Source organism: Peromyscus eremicus, chromosome 13, assembly GCF_949786415.1.
Source record: "Peromyscus eremicus chromosome 13, PerEre_H2_v1, whole genome shotgun sequence".
NCBI classification, from domain to species: domain Eukaryota; kingdom Metazoa; phylum Chordata; class Mammalia; order Rodentia; family Cricetidae; genus Peromyscus; species Peromyscus eremicus.
The window spans coordinates 50,635,036-50,658,921 of NC_081429.1; the positions used below are offsets into that span (position 1 = coordinate 50,635,036).

The window sequence follows — 23,886 nt, forward strand, 5'->3', positions numbered from 1 at the left end:
CCATATACTAACTGGAAAAAAAATTAAAGGAGAAAGCAGAGAGGACTATATTGGGTTGTATACTTATATGCACAATATTCTTACAGGGTTAGGGATGTAGCTCAGTGGTAGAACATTTGCCTAACATGAACAAGGCCCTAGACTCAACTCCTGTGCAACCATGGGGTGGGGCACAAGAAATTTAGGAACTACTCCAAATGTTCTGCAGACCTGTTACAGTCCACAAAGCAACATCAAGTCAGCATCCCGTCTCAAGGGCTCCCAGTCTTCTCTTCACACTCTGATGCTCATAGCCAGTGACTGCCTCACTTGTCACAAGCCCTACACCAACACCAGTGATAACAAGGCTGGCAAGAAGCACGTGCTATCATTCTATACGTGCTTCTCTTCACTGTTTATACTCTCTTTCTGTCTCTCTCTCTCTCTCTCTCTCTTTTTTTTTTTTTTTTTTTTTTTTTTGGCTTTTCGAGGCAGAGTTTCTCTGTGTAGTTTTGGTGCCTGTCTTGGATCTCGCTCTGTAGTCCAGGCTGGCCTCGAACTCACAGAGATCTGCCTGGCTCTGCCTACAGAGTGCTGGGATTAAAGGCGTGAGCCACCACCGCCCATCACTGTTATCACTGTTTATATTCTCTACTCTCCTACCCCAGCCTCCCTCCCAGGTCCTCACTTCCTTACTCTTTAAAAAGATTTTTACTTATTTTGTGTGTGTGTGTGTGTGTGTGTGTGTGTGTGTGTGTGTGTGTGTGTGTTTATGTGAGTGTGTGCCATATGTGTACAGGTGCCTGTACAGGGTGTCTAACCCCCTGAACTCTTAACCAATGGGCCATCTCTCCAGCCTTGACTTTCCTATCTGTAACTGCAGTGAAGCAGTATGAAAGCTTGTCACTGGAGCTGGCTGTCTACTGTTTGTCTGAGATTCCTAAGCACAGTCACTAACACCTGAAGTCTTTTTGCCTATCCTCACTTCTCATATTTCCTTTCCATCCGGTGTAAATTCCAAAGCAAGACCAAGCCAAAGTGTGTATGTTTTATGTTTTTGTTTTTAGATTTAGGTTTATCTTTTTTTAAAATTATGTGTATGGCGTATCTGTGTATGTACATATATGAATGCAGGTACCTCAGAGTCCAAAAGATTAGGAACTGAATGCAGGTCCTCTGGAAGAGCAGCAAGAGCTCTTAACCACTGAGCATCCTTCCAGCCCCAAATACACATTTTAAGAGCTCCCAGATCTATGTATTTCAGGAATAAGACAGGAAGGACAAAGCGAACACTATTTTGCTTCTGATGGGCCACGGGAGGAAAGAAAGGTAAAGGGAACAGGACTGACAGCAAACAGTGAAGTTACAGAGTGAAGAGAAACCCGCCACTCACTAGCCTGGAGTGAAGGCATAGGGAACGTTCCTGTTATGCAGTCGTCTTTCCTGTGACTGGGCTCCTCTCATGCAGAATGAGGTGACAAAGTCAGGTAACAGAGCAGGCTAAGAACAATCTCAAGACTTAGGATACAGACGATAAACAAGAGACAAGAGCTCTAGTTTTCCCACTGTCTGAAGAGAGTTAGCTCTAAACATAATTTCTTCTAGTTGTCACACAACAAGACAAGACTTTATGGTGGGTTTTCAGGCTGCTCTCAAGTATGCATTTATTTTATAACTGCTAAGTTATAGAAAGAGGAAAAGAGACCGAAAAGGGAAGATAATGTGTCAGTGTTTGCGAAATGCCGACTTTGGTTTGAGAAGCATAAAGTTTGGTAAAGAAAGAGTAAGAACTTCCTGGTGCCATGCCGAGAAAGGCACACAGGCAGGCCCTGGCAGTCTAGCGGCTGGCTCCACACATCTGGTTTACTGATATTTTCTACTGCATCTCAAGGAAGTGGAAGAAGTTTAACAGATTTTCCTAATATTACCTCCTTAGCAGCAACAATTTATCAACAGGTCTGTCAGTTAACCATTTTAAAGGCAGGGCTGTGGTGCCTTTGAACGATGAGCAGCTGTTGTGCCCTGTTTGTGTATGACCTGAAGGGTTGGTGTGCTGTGGGATGGCCTGTATGTCAAGTGTGTTGCTGATTGGTCAGTAAATAAATCACTGATTGGCCAGTGGCCAGGCAGGAAGTATAGGCGGGACAAGGAGGAGAATAAAGCTGGGAAGTGGAAGGCTGAGTCAGAGACACTGCCAGCCACCACGATGACAAACAGCATGTGAAGATGCTGGTAAGCCACGAGCCACTGGCAAGGTATAGATTGATAGAAATGGATCAATTTAAGCTGTAAGAACAGTTAGCAAGAAGCCTGCCACGGCCATACAGTTTGTAACCAATATAAGTCTCTGTGTTTACTTGGTTGGGTCTGAGCGGCTGTGGGACTGGCAGGTGAGAGAGATTTTCCTGACAGTGGGCCAGGCAGGAAAACTCTAGCTACATTGGTGACTGCTATTTATAACACCTTTTAGCATTTTTCTCAAAAAACAAACTGTTTGTTTCTGAGATTGGAGGAATGTTAATCTGAGTATTCCACTGCTGTAACAAATCACATCCCCATAAATTCACTGCTGTGTTAGCCACATATGGCTTTAATGTTCCTCTCTGTCCTTCCAGCCCTATACATTTGATCCATCTTGCGCTTGTTTTTTTTGTTTGTTTGTTTGGTTTTTTTTGGTGGTGTTTTTCAAGTGTGGTTTTGGTGCCTGTCCTGGATCTCGCTTTATAGACCTCACAGAGATCCACCTGGCTCTGCCTCCCGAGTGCTGGGATTAAAGGTGTGCGCCACCACCATCCAGCTCTTGAGCTTTGTTTTACCTGAGATAAAGTTCCAATCCCTAAAAGGTGAACATTTACTTCCTGAAGAGGCCAATTTGGATGCCAAAATTTTGGTGCAATTATTGTTACATCTGTCCCTGTGTCTACCAAACCCTCAATTACAATGCCATTTATTCATATTATTAACTTTGGTCTTGATCATTTATAGAAGTTTGCCAAAATATTTGCTTTATAGTTTCTCCTGAAATTTTTGTTTCATCTTCTAAGGCTGCTCAGCCATCCGGAGCAGTGTGGTCTTCTATCACAGGCATCAAGTCTTTAACTGCTCTGTGAGGAGCTTCCCCAGTGCTGACAGGGAGTGACTGAACCATTTGATTCAGGGGCCTGTGAGAGGCCCCTACGGCGTTTCCCAATGGCAGAGGGTTACCTTGTCTGTCCTGTGTTGACCTGCATTCATTAGTCCACTGTTAGCCTTTGCCATACCTTCTGCATACTCCAGAAGGCTGGGGCCTTCTGTCTGGATTCTCTCCAGAAAAAAACATTGTTCCTAGGAACGCCCTGCCTACAATCCCTTTTCAGATGACCTGGTTTACTCCAATTAAAACATCTAACCCTCTGATTTTTCTTAAAATTTATAGAAGTCACTTCTATCCAAGTATCATAAGTATAAGATCCAATATCATCTGTATTTTTAATCTATTCATCTATGGGTGCTGATCTTGCCTTTAAAGGCCTGATCACTCTTTTACATTCTGAATTAGCATTTTCAAAAGCTAAAGGTTCAATTAATATTCATCTAACTTCTGGATCTGGTATAATTCTTTTTGCAGCTGAAGTCAATCTTTGTGAAAAAAAAAATATCAGTGAAGACTTCTTTTGCATCTTGTATAATTTTAGTGAAGGAGTCAGTCCTCTTTCCGGAATCTTCAATCTTGTCCCAAGCATTCAAAGCTGCTGTATGGCATAGGGCCAAGGTGTGATCATCAAATATAACATGTCTTTCCATATCATCATAATGGCCCCCACAAAGGATTTGATCTTGGGAAATCTCATAACCTCTAACCTGCCTTGCTGTTTGATGGCCCCTAGCTTCCCCTCTCCACCAGGTTCTCCACTGTAACTGAGGAGCAGTGTGGTGATATTTTATTTGTGCTCTAACAAAGCTTGCCTGGGGATCAGAGGACAAAGCCAGCCACTATATTAAACATAGAGGTCAGGTAGTGGTAGCACTGCTACTACCTCCTAACATTCGGGAGGCAGATTCATCCAGATCTCTGTAAGTTCAAGGCCACACTGGGAACAGAGCCAGGCATGGTGGCAAACACTTTTAATCCCAGTGCTAGTTAACTGTAGAGGTCTGGAGGTCTGTATAGACAGATAGGAAGTGACAGAGCTAGGCGGAAAGAGGAAGTGAGGTAGTTGCGTGGAGAGAGGAAGTAAGATGGCAGGGCACTGAAAGGTATATAAAGTGTGAGTATCCAAGAAGCTCTCTGGGGCTGAAGATTTCCTAGTGGTAAGTACTTGTGGCTGACTTGCTCTATCCCTCTGATCTTTCAGCTTTCACCCCAATATATGACTCTGGGTTTTCTATTAATAAGACCAGTTAGCAATTCAGCTTCCATTACTGCTGTAACTAAATCTTTCCAGTCTCGTGGAATAATTCTGTTCCAAGTAGCCCATGAATTTAACATCTGCCTCACAAAAGGTGAATGCATACCATATGAACTATTGCTTCTTTAAATCCCTTCAAATCTAACATTTCTATAGGATCCCAGTTAACTTCTGAATAGCCTTGGGGTTCCTATCATCTGGAGGCCGTTCTTGAATGGTAACTGGATAAACTAAGGTTGGTCTTCTAATAACCTTGGGCTGCTCCTCTAGGCTTCATAATGCGATGGTGTGCTAACTTCTGCTCTCAACTCCTCTGTCTCTGGGTGAGTGTTTTTCTTAGCTCCATTAGTCTGTCTTCCTAAGGATTTCACCTCATCAGTCAATGCTTCGTATTTGGCACTGTTATCAAACAACTTTTTTAGGGAATAAAACAAGAATTACCAAAATGATAATTGACATTATGTCAATCCCAGCAAAGTTAATTACCTCTTCACTTAATTGTTCTATTTTCAAACCATCCATTATGCAACTATACAGGGACCTAACAATGTGCATCATAACATTTCCCATTTCTAACATGGGAAACCCCTTCCTTTTCTTTTTTTTTAAACTAATACCCTCTTTAAGAAGTCTCAGTTGTCTCCCCAGATCTGCTGACGATGACAGTGAAGTGTGGGGCTGGCTGCCGCTCACAGCACAGCTGGGCAGAGAACATGGACGGTGCACAGCCTGGCTGAGGGCAGCTGCCCCCGCACAGCTGTGAGCTGAGAGAGTGTGGCGGCTGCAACAACAGAAGTCCATGCTGGTGTCAAAGTGGTTGACCTATTGGCAGCAGCCTGAGGAGGGGACCAGGGGAAGCCCACAGCCCACGGGGAAAAGAGCCAAGGAGCCAGAGGTCTGGAAAGCATGGAACCTGTGGAGGAAGCATGTGTGATGGGTGGGAAGTGAGAGCGTAGAGCTGGCTGGTGGTGGACCGCTAACTGTGGTGGCCTCTGGAGTCTAGGCGCCTGTGGAGTGTGGGTGGCAGCTGGAGCTGTTGTAGAGAGGCTTCAACAGAAAAATCCCAGGCTCACTCAAAGGGCGTGGGGCAAGGGAAGAAACGCCAGCTGACTCTGGCAGCTGGGGCTGAGGCTGCACTGGCTGCAAAGCCGGGGTGAGCGGTTATCTCACGCTTTCTTGTGCCCCGAACTGGATGCCAGGTGATGTGTTTATCTAACTATCCTTTATTAATTTAAAAAAAAAAAATCAGGAAGCAGATATCAGGGTAAGAACCTGAAAGGTCAGAGAAGCAGCGGAGCAGCCACCAGTGACTTCCTACCCCTTTCGTTCCTTCCTCCAAAGGGCTGAGATCTTCTCTAAGCCCGCCTTACTACTTCCTGAGTCCTTCAAAACATCTTTGGTTAATTTTGGTCAGCTAGGGCTAACTCTACCCTCTGATTCAAAACAAAATATATTGTCAGAATGCAATCAAAATATCACACAATAGCAGGAAAAGAAGTCTGATTCAGCTTGGCAGTGGTGGTGCATACCTTTAATACCAGCACTCGGGAGGCAGAGGCAGAGGCAGGTAGATCTCTGTGAGTTCAAGGCCAGCCTGGTCTACAGAGCGAATTCCAGGACAGGCTCTAAAGCTACAAAGAGAAACCCTGTCTCGGGAAAAAAAAAAAAAAAAAAAAAAAAAAAAAAAAAAAAACAATAAAAATAAAGAAATGTAATTTAGTCCTGGCTGTCCTAGAACTCAGTCTGTAGACCAAGCTGACCTTGAACTCAGAGATCCTCTTGCCTCTGCCTCAAGAATGCCAGGACTAATGGTGTGTACCACTATGTCTGGTACATTTATGCTTGTTTTTGGGAGAAACTCTTGCTACATATAACTGTCTCAGCCTCCCCAAATACTGAGATTACAGGCTTCTGTCAGTACACCCAGCTAAAATTTTCTCACATTAATAAAATGGTATTCAAAAATCATTTCAAAACCTGATCAACTCCTATAATGCATCATTTAACTTGATAAAATTCAATCTTAACCTTAAATTGACCTTGAAAGAAAATATGATGAGGAATACAAAGCAGCCTTACTTTTAAAGAAATTAATAGAGTTATTATGGATGAATTAGAAAGGACGAGGATGGAAAACTCATCTGTAAAATCATGAGTCTCCAGTCCTTTGAATGTAAAAATGGTAATTTTCCGTTAATATTCCAATGTTGACAGTTATTGTATTTTATTATATATTAAATTTTATATCTCTTTGTTGACAGTTAACATTTCAATTTCTCAAAAACAAAATTGTTTGTGTGTTTTAACATAAGCATCCAATCATATTTCTATTTTTTAAGATTTTATATTTAATTATTTGTGTGTGTTGGTGTACAAGTACATGCATGTGAATATAGATGCCTAGGAAGACTGTAAGAATTAGATTCTCTAGAGCTGGAGTTACAAGTTGGGTGCTCCTCTGCAAGAGCAGTACACTCTAAGCCATACCTCCAATCATATTTTTTAAGTACAATCTTATACTTGGGGAAAAACTACTAGAAACTAAAACCAAACTACAAACTTACAACACTCAAGTTACTTTAAAAACTATTCCTCTACTCATATTTTCTATTGCATACAACCTACACATATTAACAATCATGAAAATATCAACTCAAAAAAGGAATTGTTTTGTTTTGGTTTTTTTTTCTGTTTTTGGAGACATAGTTTCTCTGTGTAGTTTTGGTTCTTGTCCTGGAACTCGTTCTCTACCACAACTACTCAATGGTACTGTTGTACTAAGAATGGAGCCAACGACAATACATAAAGAACAAGATGGCCTACATCTTGTAAAACTTGACTTACAGCCGGGCGGTGGTGGCACACACCTTTAATCCCAGCACTTGGGAGGCAGAGCCAGGTGGATCTCTATGAGTTTGAGACCAGCCTGGGCTACCAAGTGAGTTCCAGGAAAGACGCAAAAGCTACACAGAGAAACCCTGTCTCAAAAAACCAAAAAAAAAACAAAAAAAACTTGACTTACAAACAGGTGGTAGGGTAGTTTGCTTCCACCAGCTAATCGAGTCTTAAGTATGATCTGAGAGTCACAGAATTAGCCTTCCAGTTTCCTTCCACCTTCCAGGATCACTGCCCTACTGCTCTGACAGAAAACCGAATGCAGGTTCCTGGATTCCCAAAACTTTCAATCACAGGACGTGGATAAACTTGCTCTCTTTATACCAAGAACTCTATCTAGCCATCTAAATCCAGAGAAAAGCTCTATGTGTGAGCCACTTACTCCTCCATAGGATTAAACCAGTTAGTTGCCCCTCCCAGAAGACACTGAGACAGGAATTATTACTCCCAGTTTTCAGATGATGTAACTGAAACTTAGAAAGGATAAAGGTCTGTTCAATGCCACGCTTCAGCATCCCGCTTCAGCAAAGTGGACTAAATGAAAATGTGTAACTGGAGCTGAGCATGGCACACACCTTTAATCCCAGCACTCAGGAAAGAGGCAAGTGATCTCTTTAAGTTCGAGGCCAGCCTGGTCTACATAGTGAGTTCCAGGACAGCTGGGACTGTGTAAAGAAACCCCGTCTGGAGGAGAAAAAAGTCCCAAAGTAAATAAATAAAGACACTTTTTAAGAAATGTGTAACTGGGTATGTCTCCTAGATGAAATACTATTTTGTAAATCTGGGAAATGGGAAAGCTGTGACTTAGTACTGAAACCATTGTTTCAAACATGGTTTTGGACATTGTGCCCTGAACAATTAGAAACCACCTACAAGAAAGGCAGTTTCTTTTCTTACCTGGCTCTGGTTAATAGCTGCATGGTTGCCATGGAATGGAGACTGTCTTTCTTTATCTCGATGATGACGACTGCTGTGTTTGCTTCTCTGCAACTGCTGGCGTAATTTTGCAATCTGAAAAAAGGAAAAACAGGAAGAACCAGAGTGTTTTCCACGCTAAAAAACACATTCTTGTTTAATAAGAACCAATAAAATTCACCCTTAATACTTTGAAATTTTAAACCATATTACAAAATCTAGTTGAACAATATTTTTATATACATATTCACACATGTATGTATGATTTCTTCTAAGGAGAAACAGAAGTCTACTCGACACGGTATTTAATCTTGAAGCTTCTTAAGCACTCACCACTTTTCAGCACTAAACTGTGCTTAGAAACAACCTACTCTCTGGTTGCCTTTACCATTAATCAATTTTTATTTCGATTTCTGTACTGAGCTTCAAAAATTTTTGTTTTGTTTTCTGAGATAGCATTTCTCTGTGTAACAGTCCTGGCTATCCTATAGACCAAGCCCTGTCCTACAGACCAGGCTGGCCTCAAACTCACAGAGGTCCACTGGCCTCCACCCCGACTGCTGGGATTAAAGGAATGCACCATCACCTGACGAGCTTCACTATTTTTACAAATACAAAAATTAAGTGACATTTACAAATCAAGCCAAGTGTGTTTGTTTCAATGAGAAACATCCTCCATAGCTTATGTGTCTGAACACCTGGTCCCAAGCTGGTGGTGCCGTGTGAGGAGGTAATGGAACCATTTGGAGGTGAGCCTTCTTAGAGGAAGTGCATCACCAGGGGCAGGCTTTGAGCTTTTATAGGCTTACTCCACTTTCTATTCTCTCTCTGCTTTCTATGTTCTGATGAAATATGACGAGGCTGCTCCTGTGTCCATATTCTTCTTCTCCCTCCCCTCCTTGTCTCTCACCTTAAGCCCAGAAAACCTTTATTTTTAATCAAATTGTTTCTGGCCAAAGTGTTTATCAGAGCAACAGGAAGGAAACTAGAAGACCAAGCCACGTAATACACTTAAGATAAAATCTTTAAGTAGAGAATACAGTTTGCCGTTTTCTCAGCCAGGATCTCATCAGCCAAGTGCATTAACTGCTTTTGCACTGCTGTGATGAAGTACCATGACCAAGGCAATACAGGAAGGAGTTTACTTGGGTTTGCAGTTAGTTCTAGAGGGATAAGGCTCCATGATGGTACAGCAAAGCACAGTGACAGAAACAAGAGGCTGAGAGCTTCCATCTTTATTACAAGCTTGAAGCAGAGAGCAAAGTGGGAATGGCACATGTCCTTGAAGCCTCAAAGCCCGTTCCCAGTGACATACTTTCTCCAGCAAGGCCACAGCTCCTCGACCTACCCCGCAACTGTGTCATCAACGGAGACCAGGCATTCGAAGGCCTGAGACTAAGGGAGACACCTCAAACCACCACACTAAGGCTGGCCTTCAAGTCTTCATCCTCCTGCTTCCAACTCCCAAGTGCTGGAACTACACGCGTGTGCCGCACGCCCGGCTACAAATACAGATCAATGGCTGTCTCACCATTATCCTTTGACTGCATTTTTCTCATTTACTCCTATTATGGGTGAAATGCAATGCCATTAATTACAGACACAGAAAACAGTAATCACAACACAGAGCCATCTGTAATCAAGTTGGTTATGCTGAAGCCAGACAGTGGTGGCTCACACCTTTAATCCTAGCACTTGGGAGGCAGACGAAGGCAGACCTCTGTGAGTCTGAGGCCAGACTAGTCTACAGAGCGAGATCCAGGACAGCCACGGCTACATAGAGAAATCCTGTCTCAAAAAACCAAAAACAAGGGGGAAAAAAAAAAGATAAAAAGAAAAAGTTGGCTATGCTGTTACTAAATCTCAAAAGCACTATCATATGCAGAAAAACATCAGTTTCTTAATCATATTAATTTTATAAATCTGATGTCCTTATATATTTCTAGTGCATACAGACTCTATTTAGCACAAGCCTTGCATCCTCAGATTAATAGCACACATTTCCTATTAAGTATTTATATTTTACGGTCAGACAGCAAGGGCTAGGTGGCCTGGGCAGGGAGCTGGACACGGACAGGCAGGCAGCAGGGGCAGGCTCCAAGATCCGCTCTGCCGCTGGCAGTTCCTCCACAGACTCCCGGAAGTGAACCCTCCTCCACTGCCCTCCCTCCTGCTTCCTAGACCCCAGCTGTGCATAAGAACCACACGACCCCGAAGCGGGTGGGCAGGGAGACTGAGCAGTGCTGCTCGGCTTTGGCTACTTGCCACGGCTGTCTTCTCTGCTCTCAGGCTGCTCTGGCCCCTCCCCCTGGTCACTGAATTCAATTTAGCAGGGATTCAGATATGATATGATAATACTGAAATATCGTTTTATGCTGTTCTGCTTCATGAAAAGCTAGCTACGAATTGGGTTATGGCTCCTGCTTCTCTTTTAAAAGTTTCCCATCTGTCCTATGCCAGGTGAGCCACTTGGTGTTAGGACAAGAAAGAGAGCAAATCAAAACAGCTGGAAAGAAAAGGATTACTGACCCCACTGACTCCCTAAGACTTCTGCTGAAAGATACGTCATCTCAAGATTTACAAAACTATTACATGCACTTTCTGTATCTCAAGATTTATAAAGTGTAACAAATAACTTAAAACTTATTTAACAAGGGTTGATAGTTAAAAATCTACACATGGGTGTATAACTTGGATAACGGTCAATAACTACTTGCTCTTAAAAAGAAACTGAATAATAGGTCTTCTGGGTGTCAACTTTATCTCAAATGTCAAAGACTGAACCAAGTGATTATCTTTAAATGTCCTCAAATTCGCCGGGCGGTGGTGGCGCACGCCTTTAATCCCAGCACTCGGGAGGCAGAGCCAGGCGGATCTCTGTGAGTTCGAGGCCAGCCTGGGCTACCAAGTGAGTTCCAGGAAAGGCGCAAAGCTACACAGAGAAACCCTGTCTCGAAAAACCAAGGAAAAAAAAAAAAAAAAGGTCCTCAAATTCATTGTCTGCATTTATCAAACCAGAGATGCTGCCATTTACTATACGCAAAAATTCTAATAATTTTGCTAATTCTAGTTTACACTTAGAGAACTAAGACTTAAAAAAAATCATTTTAATGGGGTTGGGGATTTAGCTCAGTGGTAGAGCACTTGCCTAGCAAGCACAAGGCCCTGGGTTCGATACTCAGCTCCCCCCCACACCCAAAAAAAAAAAATCATTTTAAGAAAGTCAAGACAAAATGCCGCCAAAGCAAACCCAAGTAAGAGATAAAAGAAACTGTCTCATGGAAAAGAGTCAGCCTAGGCTGAGTCTACCCTCCTGCTCAGGGCTGCTGGCCTCTCTGGCCTGACAGTCACTAGTGGACCAGCACCCCTGTTGGGTCTTAGAAGCAACAGCAGAGGTTTAATGTCATGAGATAGGTTATGGCCAGGGTCTTGGACAAAGACAGACACAAATCTGTTACTGTACATGAAAGATAAAAAGCTAAAGAGTCAGGGCCACAACTATAAACACAAAAACTTAAGACAGTTTCCTTCTGTCTTAAGGAAAGCACACAAGCCAACTGAAGTCTGTCACTGTGCCCAGCAAGCTTCTCCCTCTGCCCTGCGGGGTACTTCTTTGTTATATTTATGAGCCCCCTCCTCCCAAAAAAGGGCTTTTGCTGACAGACATTGTCATATTGTAACATGAAATGATTTCTAGGTAGCCTTAGAGATCTACAAATATGAATGTGATTTTCATCACCTGAAGAGCCAATGAAAATCTTAAAAGGTCCTCATAGCAGCGGGTTCTTAACTAAGGTTCTAGATGAAAATGGCTAAAAAGGGCTCCACAGCACAACAGTAGGAAGACGATGGATAAAAGACAGAAAATAGAAACAGAGGGAAAGGAGATTCCGGAAGTGCTGGTCCCCGGGGAGCTCTAGAGCCAAGACGCTGCCTTTGGTGATGTGACAAGGCTGCTGCCGGCCCTGCAGGCCTACCTGAGAGGACGAAGGCCCAGAGACTCTGTATGCAGGTGCTGGTTATTGGAGGGAAACTGTATAAAAGCTAAGCACTGGTCCTCACTGCTGGACACAGACGAAGTACCGATGGTTACCATTTCCTGTTAAATTGTACTGGGCCTGCAGCACACCCTGTCTAAAACCCCTACAAGTTCAATGTTTCCAAGAACTAATACTACAATGAGAATGCTAATCAATTTAAAATTAAGTTTGAATCCCAATCTTATAAAAGCTATTAACTTGTTACAGACTGTTAAAAAATAATTAAAACATGGGTTGATAGTCACCTTTAAATGACCAAATTCGAGATGGGCGGTGGTGGCACACGACTTTAATCCCAGCACTCGGGAGGCAGAGCCAGGTGGATCTGTTAGTTCAAGGCTAGCCTGGTCTACAAAGTGAGTTCCAGGACAGCCAGAACTGTTACACAGAGAAACTCTGTCTCGAAAAACAAAAAAATTAAAAAAAATAGTAATAAATAACCAAATTCTTTAATATGTTCAGAACATGCTTATAGTCATGCTGGGTACAAATGGAATTTATTTACAGGAATAAGATTTGTTTAGCCTCCTATGTATGTTTTCAGGGTTAAGTCTAAAGCAAGTAACTAAAAACAATAGTTCATTTAAATCAGGTATACTGAACAGATGGCCCTCAAAACTTTGCAGAGATCTACTGAATGCAGCATTTAAAATGTTTAATTTAACAAAAAAAAAAAAAAAAGCCTTCCTATGATAGACAGAGATGCCAGCTCCCAGCAGCGACCCTAAGGTCTCCAAAGAAGCCAATGGGCACAGCCCTGGATTGTGGTGACAGTTACCACTGGGAAATACTGGCCTGTGCCTGGCCTGTGCCCAGGCACTGCACACGCTGCAGACACTGTTGGGCTGATGGCCCTACTACACCTAAGTCAACGTAGGGTCAACTGTCCCAAGTCCCTTCTCTGCAGGAACACCTCTCAGACCTTTGCAATGCTGTCCTGCATGACAGTCAAAAACTGACCTCCATCCCCAACGACACTATTCTTGGAGACTATCGGGGTAACCATCCAGGTAGCCAGTAAGTCTATAATTTTTTGTTTTGTTTTATCAAGACACGGTTTCTCTGTATAGCCTCGGCTCTCCTAGAACTTGCTCTGTAGATCAGGCTGGCCATCTGCCTCTGCATCCTGAGTGCTGGGATTAAAGGCATGTGCCACCACTGCCCAACAACTTTTACTATTTAAAGGAACTTGCTTTTCAATGACTGCTCTCAATAATCAACTACTTATATCTCATGGTAAACTACTTATATCTCAAGGTAAACAACTACTTAAAAACTATTTTAAATTTTTATAAGTTCTGAGAGTCTAAGAAAATATTCTAAAATAAATACAAGTTATAAAGATCTGAGGATATAAAATCTTTTAAATAAATTACAAAAATCTAAGAAAATAATTTAGGATATAAATACCAGTTACTCTATACTATTATTTTACTAAGATTTCAAAGGTTCAGAGTTAACATTGATCAAGAGTTCTGGTAAGTTGGTAAGCACCGACTACTATTATCAATCACAAGCTCAAGATTTTAAATTTCCTTTGGTAGTCTCTTAAATATAGACTTGAAGATGCTAAAAACATCTCTGTCCAATCTATATCCAGCCCTCTGGACAATAAAGAATGTTCATGCTTTTTAATCCTAAGCCATAGTTTCTATGACTCAAAAACTTGAGTCTACTCCAGCTGTTTTACAGACACCTGTTAGCTGCTTTTTCTACAATGAGGATTTCAGTACAGACTGCAAACAATGGTAATACTAATATATCAAACTAGTAAGCTTCAGGAAGTGGAAGTCACAAGACTTGGATCTATCTCTCACAGGTCAAACCGACTCCAGATAAGTAAACCTGTCAATCAACAGCCTAAGTTTCCCACCTGCCTATTCCTGAGGGTGGAATCGCTCTCTCTCCCATGGTCTTGGGACTCCTCCCCTCCCTCAACTACCAGGACTATGGGCCTTGAAGCTCCAATGGAAAAGTTTCCTTTAAGGTCCTTTACTTTAATGTCTGTCCCTAGTCTGCATCTGTGTCAGCAGGGTTCCACCTGGCTGGTAGACACCATCTAGAAATCAGCTGCAGACTACAAACTGCTCCAAAGGTGATTTACACCATGCCAGCCCCTAGTAGTCCTGCAGAACCAGAAAGCCCTAGACTTGCTGAAAACTGATATGAACCAGTCCAGCCAACATGACTGTTTCCTGTCTCTTCTGCTGGGTCAACAAACCAGATGCTTCTGATGAAATAAATATCTCATTGCCTGAATCCCCTCCCAGCCTTTAATTAATATTCTGGTCTCCCTGGGCCCTGACTATGACACCCTAATTTCAGCAGGAAATAGTTGCAGAAGAGAATACACTGCCCCTTATCCTCAACAAAGGCTGGAATGTTAAATCCAAAGGAAACTCCCTGACAACGGGGAATGAAAATATATATAAATATAATATTTATATTTATATATAGCCTAGTAACAAACCCAGCTCCTTCATTTTCAGAAAGGCACCTGTTAAAACCAAACAGGCCAAGATCTATCAACAGGCAGATCATTAGCTAAAATAGTTCTGTAATATGATAAGGCACTCAACCTGCTCTTTATAAAACAAAGAGATGGCTTTAAGAAAAATTTATACTTTCTATGCTAACCAATCACACATAATTAGAGAAAAGCTAGTCACAATACAAATTTTGTCTCTCACCAAATAAAAAACGCTCAGATACTTGCCCTCTGCTGGCATTATCAGCTCCTACAACAGATATAAATGACTGTTCCCTATCAAGGATGTCAAAGGGATACTAAGACGAGGTGGGAATGAAGGACTAGCCTAACTCCAACTTAAGGATGGAAGTCATTTTGTTATAAGGTCAGAACAAGTTCATTTCTGTTTGCTGTAGCTGGAGTTCTGTGTCCAACTGGCTCCTGCAGCGGCTCAGACCCAAGTAAACACACAGGGACTTATATTACTTATAAACTGTATGGCCGTGGCAGGCTTCTAGCTATCTAGTTTTTATATCTTAAATTAACCCATTTCTATTCATCTGTAAGTTGCCACATGGCTTGTGGCTTACTGGTACCTTTACATCTTGCTTCCTCTGTGTCTGGCTGGCAACTCCTGACTCAGCCTTCCTGTTCCCAGAACTTTCCTCTGTCTTTGTCCCACCTATACTATACTTCCTGGCTACTGGCCAATCAGTGTTTTATTTATCAACCAAATCAGAGCAACACATTCACAGCATACAGAGCGATATCCACAGCAGTTTGCTGCAAAATTCCAAATGCTCTAACCTGTCTCTGGAACTATGGAGTTTGACTCACACCTTGAATACACCCTGATAAGATATGTTCTGCAAATAATTCTGAAATTCCTCTGGAAATCCCCAACCCATGAAAACTCCCTAGGCCTTACAGTTTTGGAGGGGGCAATGTAAGCCCCACTTTTTCCTATGTTCAATGCTGTATTTTCAAACCCTGCTTTGGGGAGATAGCCCTGTCTGACAGAAAATAAAGCTTGTTTAAACTGACCAAAGAATCTGGGTGACAGTCTTCACTCTCATTCAATAGGATTAACAGGAGGTGTGAAGAAGGCAGATGGGGTGCACTGGCCACTCAGTACAACCAAAACAGTGAGAGGTTCAGTAGAGACATTATCTCAAAAAGGTAGAGAGTGAAACTAGCCGACACCTGACATGGACCTCTGGTCTCCATATGTTCATGCACAGACACACACACACACACCCTCTACACACACGCATACACACATAATACCTTCCCTGTGCCAGGAAAATGGAAAATCTTTTCAGTCCATGACTTTTAAGGAACTAGCCAACAGAGCACTTTGCTGACCGACCTCTTTAAGCTGTTCTGTGCTGCCCCAGGATGCTGAGCGCTTATGAGACCCTTTCTTCTTTTCAGCATATTCTTCGGCCCACGCACTCTCGGTCTATTGTAGAGGAAAAAACAGTTATTTTAACAAGTATTTAACAATATTGCATCAGACTTTTTTTCTATTAAATAATGTATGCTACATAAAAATTAGAAGTATTATTACAGCGTATTTTAATTTTTTAAGAGTTTATTGTTTTATGTATATAAGTGTTTTGCCTGCATGTATGTATGTGCACCTTGTGATTGTGAGTCACCATGTGGGTGCAAGAACAGAGCTCTTAACCACTGGCCACTTCTCCAGAATATTTCAAATACCACAAACTACCCAAAGTCTCTCAGCACTAGTTAATTATAATAGATACTTTAACCTCTCTTTCATTTCCATTACTGTAAGTTCAGTCTTATCTTTACAAATCTATAAGTAGACTGCTAACAGAGCAGAGTATAGAGAAGCATGGCAGTAGTAATTAGTAATTATTAGTATTCCTGTGTTCTTAGGCTGGGTGTCATAGCACAAGCCTTTAATCCCAGCACTTGGGAGGCAGAGGCAGGTGGATCTCTGTGAGTTTAAGGCCAGTCTGGTCTACAGAGTGAGATCCAGGACAGACCGGGCTACATAGAGAGAGAGACCTGTCTCAAGGAAAGAAAAAAAAAAAAAAAGTAGATTCTTGTGCTTTTACTAGGCACTATTAAACATTCTATAAATCTTGAAGATAAACAAACTATGACAATGAGAGGTTATATAAGGTACCTAGGTTCTAAAGGCTAGGAAGCAGAAATAAACTTGACTCCAAAGCCCATAACCTCAACCTGATACTGTTTACTCTTGCTTAGAACATGTGTAGAGAACAACCTCAAAAACATTAATTTTTGATGGTTATACCAAATTTGGAACTTAAGTTTCAGAAAATACAAATATAAGTGAATTCTGGACACAAGAAAATATGTTCAACCTCATGAAAAATTAAGAGAAATCAAGTTTAAACTTAACTATGACTGTGAAAAGTTGATAACATAAATATTCCTACATTGTTGGTGAAGGTATAAATTAGGACAGTCTTTTCAGAAAGCTTTAGGCAGCTAGTGTCAGTTACAAGTCACATACAGCTTAACAATTCAACTTTTCTGGTAATTTGCCCTGCAGATGTGTCAAATGTACACCTCTGTGCATGTGTGTGCATCTCTATGTTCTCACACGGAAGGGTGGACATGTGTATGGAAGCAAGAGCAGACAATCTCAACTAAAAATTCCTCAGGAGCCATTCGTCTTATTTTAGAGACAGTCTCCTACTGGCTTGAGACTCACCAAATAGGCAACACTGGCTAGCCAGCAAGCGCCAGGGATCCGCCTGTCTCTGCCTCCTCGGCACTGGTATTACAAGCATGTGCCACCACTACCAGCTTTGTTTGTTTCCTTGTCTTTTTTTTTGTTTGTTTGTTTTGTTTTTGTTTTTCGAGACAGGGTTTCTCTGTGTAGTTTTGGAGTCTGTTCTGGATCTCGCTCTGTAGCCCAGGCTGGCTTCGAACTCACAGAGATCCGCCTGCCTCTGCCCCCTAGTGCTGGGATCAAGGCATTCGCCACCACCAGTTTTCTGACTTTGGTTCTGGGGCTGTGCTGCTGATCTACTGTTTTGCAAACGCTCCTTGAGCACTTACTATGCCAGGTAAGTGAAAACAGAAACCGTAAGCCAGACACAGCTTTACCTTACCAGGATTCACTGTCTACTAAGTATGAAAAGCAATGAATACAGGATTATGCAAATATTTAATTAATTACAATGTGGTAATATTATAAAAAGAAACTCTAAACTAGCATGAAATCATGAAATGGCCGTACAATACTGGACTTCAATTCTTTAACTATAAATTTATGAATCATTATATGAATGACTTTCTAAGATTCCTTTAATTAATCAGTTTTATAAATGTAAAAGCAGGAAACTTGGCTTTTCAGACTTCCATTTTTGAGATGTTTACATTTATGGGGTCTATTAGCAATGGGGCCAGTGAAGGGGCTTATAAAGGTGCACTGCTGACAACGACGACCTGTGTTTCCTCCCCAGAGTTCACGGAAAGACGGAAAGGGAACTGACTCCACAAAGCTGTGCTCTCTTGTCCATACACACGCTATGGCATAAGCATGCAGACACAGATACACAGACACACACCTAAAAAAAAAAAAAAAGAGTATCTGCAATATAATGTAGTTTACCAATACATGGAGGTTTTTTCTGACACAAAAATGCTAAATGGTATGCAGAGAAACCCTACTATTAGAAATTTTCAAGTCCAAATTCCAACTTCTAAGCAGTAAGTGGGGGAAAGTACACCCACAATTGTCTATCTGTATAGGAATTACTTTTGAGAACTTTCTGAAATGTACATCCCACACAGTTCAGCAGAGTGTCTGGAAGCGAGGCAGGGAACGCTTCTGAGGAGATTCTGACGTGCACTAAATGCTCCCGAGTAGCAGGGAAGAGAAACTACCTGTGTGGCTTTGTCCCTCATGCAGGGCGCAGCTTGCCCACGACTGTCTCGGGGCCAGTGCCCAGCAAGGTATGGAGCTGCAAGTGTATCCAGCGAGGAAGTGCGCCGGATAATGCTGGAGGGGCTTGAGGAAGGTGGCCGTGTTTTGTCACCTAGGTATAAAGCAAAAGTGTTTATTTAAAAAAAAAAAAGTTCAGGAGGAAAAGAAGAAACTGAATGTTACACTTTATAGAACAAGGTATTGATAACACAACTCACAGTTGATTCCAAATGGCTATATACTATAATTTCATTTACACAGTGTGTTCTGAAATAAGTAAATGCTGTTAGTTCAGAACTTTCTCCCTCAGTCTAGTATTCCTCTTTAACAGCTAGCTACACATACACTAAGTCTAACTCTCAGAAGACAAGTGTGGATGAAGACCCTTAAAAAGTGCACTGCAAAAGTCCTCAACTGGAGCGGGATGAGCAGACAGCTACCTAACAGTGAAATGGTTTAATCGCTAAAGGCACCTGCCAATAAAGCCTGATGACCTGAGTCAATTCCCAGAAACCACATACATATGGAAGCAAAGAATCAACTCTACAAAGTTGTCTTTGGACCTACACACACACAAAAGCTGTGACATGTGTGTGCCTATACATACCTATCATACTATATATTATATATATATATATATCAGTAATAAATAATTTTAAAAGGATTTCTATGTTGGACATATAGTTCAGTAGTAAATAAAGCACATCCCTAGCATATATGAGGCCCTGGGTTTTGATCCTGTTCCTACTACATAAATAAAAACAAAAGTAAAAATAAAACCCAACATATACAGTAAATGTTAAATGAAATTTAAAAGAATTCGTGGGCTAGAAGTGATGGCACAAGCCTTTAATCCCAGCACCTGGTGGGCTAAGGCAGGAGTTTAAGGCCAGACTGGACTGCAACGCACCAAGTTCTAGGCCAGCAGAGACTATATAGTAAGCTCCTGTCTGAAAACAAACACCAAAAATCAAAACAAGGGGGAAGGATTAACAGAATGGATTAGTGAACTGAGAGATGTAAAAAAATGACTCAACCAGATAACACAAACATGAAATAAAAATACAAATGGAACTTAAGAAGTGGAAGAGGGAAGCTAATGAGACAGTTGTTACAATGTGCATGAAATGTAAATTCAAGAAGAGAAAGCAGTAAGAAAGATAATGTTCAAAAGGATAACAATTGTTTTCCGGAACTGATGAAAGACATGATCTTCAGAATGAAACTGAAGCAGGATCCAGACACACACACCGTGGTGAAACTATCCACTCCTGCAGACTAAAAAACAAAACCCCCTTAAAGGCACACAGGAGGAAAAGGAGGAACAGTTCCAAGCAGAGGGCAGGGACTGAAGATACCGAGATAACTTCATGGAATAAGAAAACAGTTTAACTGTGATGCCCTGGGCCAGCAAGATGGCTCAGCAAGCAGAGCATCTGTCACCAAGCCTGGCAACCTGTTTAACCCCAGGGCCCACATGCTGAAAACAGAAAACTGACTCCCTAAAGTCGTTCTCCAACTCCACACATCTGTTGTGGTACATGTACACCCACATCCAAAGGATAAAACACTGATAATCAGACAAAGATGACTTTACAATCTCTGACAGAATTATTTTTAAGGAAAATATCACAGAAAGAAGGAACTAGAACAAAGAGTCTAAGAAGTGTCAAATCGACCAGAGCAGTGAGCTTGTGTAAAGACATTTACTGTAACACACTGTTGTAACAGTAACTACTAACTCAGAGATCTTAAAAACAGAAGCAAACCAAAGCACTAGATGACAATACGAGATGACATGACTAGAATAAAGAAACAACAACACAGGATTCAGCATCAGCTCTGAAAACACAGTGAGCATGTGCCAATACTCAGCTTCAAACTGCAACTTCACAGTAAATTTCAAGAACTGAGCTGCTTTTTATCTCCCAAACCCTTGACCACGGTGTGACCCAAAACCAGGGTTTCTTCAGAATCACAAGTAAGACAACCCTCCAGACTGAAGGGACTCAGCCAGAGTAAGAAGGCGGCAAATCCTAAGAATGACATCACAGGGAACACATGAGACAGGTGAATGGGAAGGAGGACGACAGAAGAGAGACATTTACTACTAACAGGAAAGAGAGAAGGAAAGTACACATACAAATGGGCACAAAGAAACATGTAAGATTATATTAACAATGTTATCACTCTAGTTCTACATAACGGTGTGGTGATATAGTGTCCCCAAAATATAGTGCGCCCTAATAAAGCTTATCTGAGGATCAGAGGAAAAAGCCAGCCACTACATTACACACAGAAGTCAGACAATGGTAGCACATGCCTTTAATCCTAGCATTCGGGAGGCAGAGATCCATCTGGATCTCTGTGAGTTCAAGGCCACATTGGGAACAGAACCAGGTGTGGTGACACACACCTTGAATCCCAGCACTAACCATAGAGGTCTAGAGGGCTGTACAGACAGACAGGAAGTGATGTAGCTGGGTGGAGAGAGGAAGTGAGATGTAGAACAGAAAGGCATAGAGGCGTGGGTATACAGGAAGTAGCTCTTTTGGGCTGAGGATTTCCCAGTAGTAAGAACATGGCTGGCTTCTTTCTGCTCTCTCAGTTTTTACCCCAATATCTGGCTCTGGGTTTTTTAATAAGACCATTTAGCAATACGTCTTACATAATGGCCAGTCCCTTGCTCTTGTTAAGGTCATGTATGTGTGAGAAAACTAAGTGTGAAGTTTTAGTTACAGGGGAGTCATCTCCACTAACACAACGGTTGTGGCAGCTGTGCTGGTGATCATCACAAGAGCTGCTTCAACACCTATGTCTCGGATAATAATTTGCTTTCCCAATGGCAATAATTTCACTAAAGCAACGCCTGCTGTAAAAAGTTAACTATCACAGAGAAACCTTGTCTCAAAAATCCAAAAGAACTACCTCTATCTCTCCATGTACATACAACTTCCTCTTATAGCATATTTTTTGATTCAACAGGAAGGTCTTGTCTATAAACTCAAGAAAATACGTACCCGAATTACTGTGAGAAATGAAAAGCAATAACTACACATGTTCATACATGTTCTAACTAAATAATCACCACCTGGGATAGTTGCAAGGCAGCTAGCTGTCTCATCGAGGGGCAAGAAGAACATACACAATTATGTAAACCTGTGTATATTCATGGGAAGTCGAACAGATCAAAGATGTCTGGCACACTTCTTCACCCACAGACCAGTCACTGCTTCAGTTCCCGTCAGCACACTAATCAAAATAGCCTTACAAATGGGCCTGGTTTCATGTCAAGGACTTCCAATTGTCCAAGAGTTAACTTCTACCAAACCCACCACCCAGATCATTGGAATTATTATTTTATAATCACACAAAGAGTTACATGTGGTCACAAGTAAAATCCTAAACATTTTCTTGTGGTCAATGAGACGGCTCAACCTGTAAAGGCACTTGCCACCAAGACTAAAGATCTGAGTTTGATCCAAGACCCACACAGTAGAAGGCAAGAACTGCACACATACATGCAAATAAATACTATATATATATATATATATATATATATATATATATATATATATATATATATATAAACTTTCAAGGGGACTGGAGAGGTGGCTCAGTAGTTAAAAGCACATACTGGTCTTGTAGAGACCTGAATTTAAGTCCCAGAAAACACCTCTGGCAGTCTCTAACTCCAGGGGGACCCGATGCCTCTGGCCTCCATAGGAATCTGCACTCCATATAGACACACAAATATATACATAATTTAAAATGATAAAAATAAATCTTTTGCTGGGTGGCGGTGGTGCATGCCTTTAATCCCAGCACTCGGGAGGCAGAGCCAGGAAGATCTCTGTGAGTTAAAGGCCAGCCTGGTCTACAGAGCGAGATCCAGGACAGGCACCAAAACTACACAGAGAAACCCTGTCTCAAAAAAAAAAAAAATAAATAGATAGACAGACAGATCGATCGATCGATCGATCTTTCTTTAAAACTTGTAAAACACTGAGTATTTTCTGTTTTGAACCCCACCCTTCCCTTAAAGCACTCATTTAAACACTGACTAAAGCCTACAGGGCAATGGTAAACCCTGGAAAATATAAAGAGTAAGTCAAAGCCTGCTGAGATCAGTTTATACACCTACCTTGTCATTATTCTCTTTCAGTCCGAGTTCTGAAAACTGACAAATTTGTTGCCCTAACTAATTATGAAGAGGGGGGTAGGGAATCTTGAAGAAAAGAAGAGTCAGTGAACAAAGGCTGTATTTATAAGGTCGTCCAGAGTGAGGAAGAGCCTCTGACAGCTGACAAGACCCTTTCCGATCTGGCAGACTGTCTGCAGCCTCGATCCTCTGAGCCTGGTCAGCGGCAGTCCTCAGTGTGTGCCACGCCTCCAGGTCTTCTCTGCTTGACCACCCTCATATCCTTTCTTTAGTTTGGGTAATTCATGTTCACCTTTTAATCTCAGTTCAGAAGTCGTTCCTCTAGAAAATCTTCCTTTAACAGCCACCCAAACCCAAGAAACAAAAGCTAGGTCAAAAGCACCCACTCCCGTGTGCTGCTGCAATGTGAATCAAGGAAAGGTCCTGTGCTTCTCCAACAGCAACAGCGTAAAGCAGTAGTTCTGCTTCATCCCAGTGCTAAGACACTGACATATAAAAGTATCTCTGTAAATGGCCAACAGGGCAAAAGAAATTAATGTTCTTAGTTATGAGGAAAAGCCACTTATCCCAAACGTGGTGGACTTGATATGCAGGGAAGAGAATGTCTTCTAATGTGTCTTCCATCAACAACAGGTGTGTGCAATAAATTCAGACACTTTTCTACTCAAAGTAAATCCAAACAATGGCTCAAACATGCTTAACTTGTTCTTTAGAAACAAAGCCTATGAAAAGACTATGCATGGCAAGGTGTGGCACTGAAATTTTCAATCAATGCCTTGGGCTCTGGAATTCAGAGCTCCCAACTACCAGTTCCAGACAAACTGGTTCTTTGTAACTTCAATGGTACTAGCACAGCATCTGAAACCATGTCCTCTAGATATTCCTTTACACAAGATCTGTGGCCCTTGCTATGTTAGATCTGCATATCTTTATAACTCCTATTACCCACAAAATCAACAAGTAGAAAGGGTAGACACATTTGTTTAGAAAAGAGGGAAAACTTTTCAAGTGTAAAAATGGAAGGACTGTAAGTAAACCTAACAGCCCCCACCCTACCCCCCAAATTTCCAACAGGCCATCCTCTATGATAGCTCAGTAGTTAA

The 23,886-nt window shown here is 41.7% G+C and overlaps 1 protein-coding gene across 1 annotated transcript in view; it reads right to left on the bottom strand.

Moving 5' to 3' along the window:
* The window catches only part of Fam117b (family with sequence similarity 117 member B), a 70,955-nt gene that overhangs the window by 14,221 nt on the left and 32,848 nt on the right, over window positions 1-23,886 (bottom strand). The window contains 3 exon segments of the mRNA XM_059278097.1: window positions 8,160-8,273; window positions 16,057-16,149; window positions 18,582-18,733. Of these exon segments, the coding sequence (XP_059134080.1) occupies window positions 8,160-8,273; window positions 16,057-16,149; window positions 18,582-18,733 (359 nt within the window).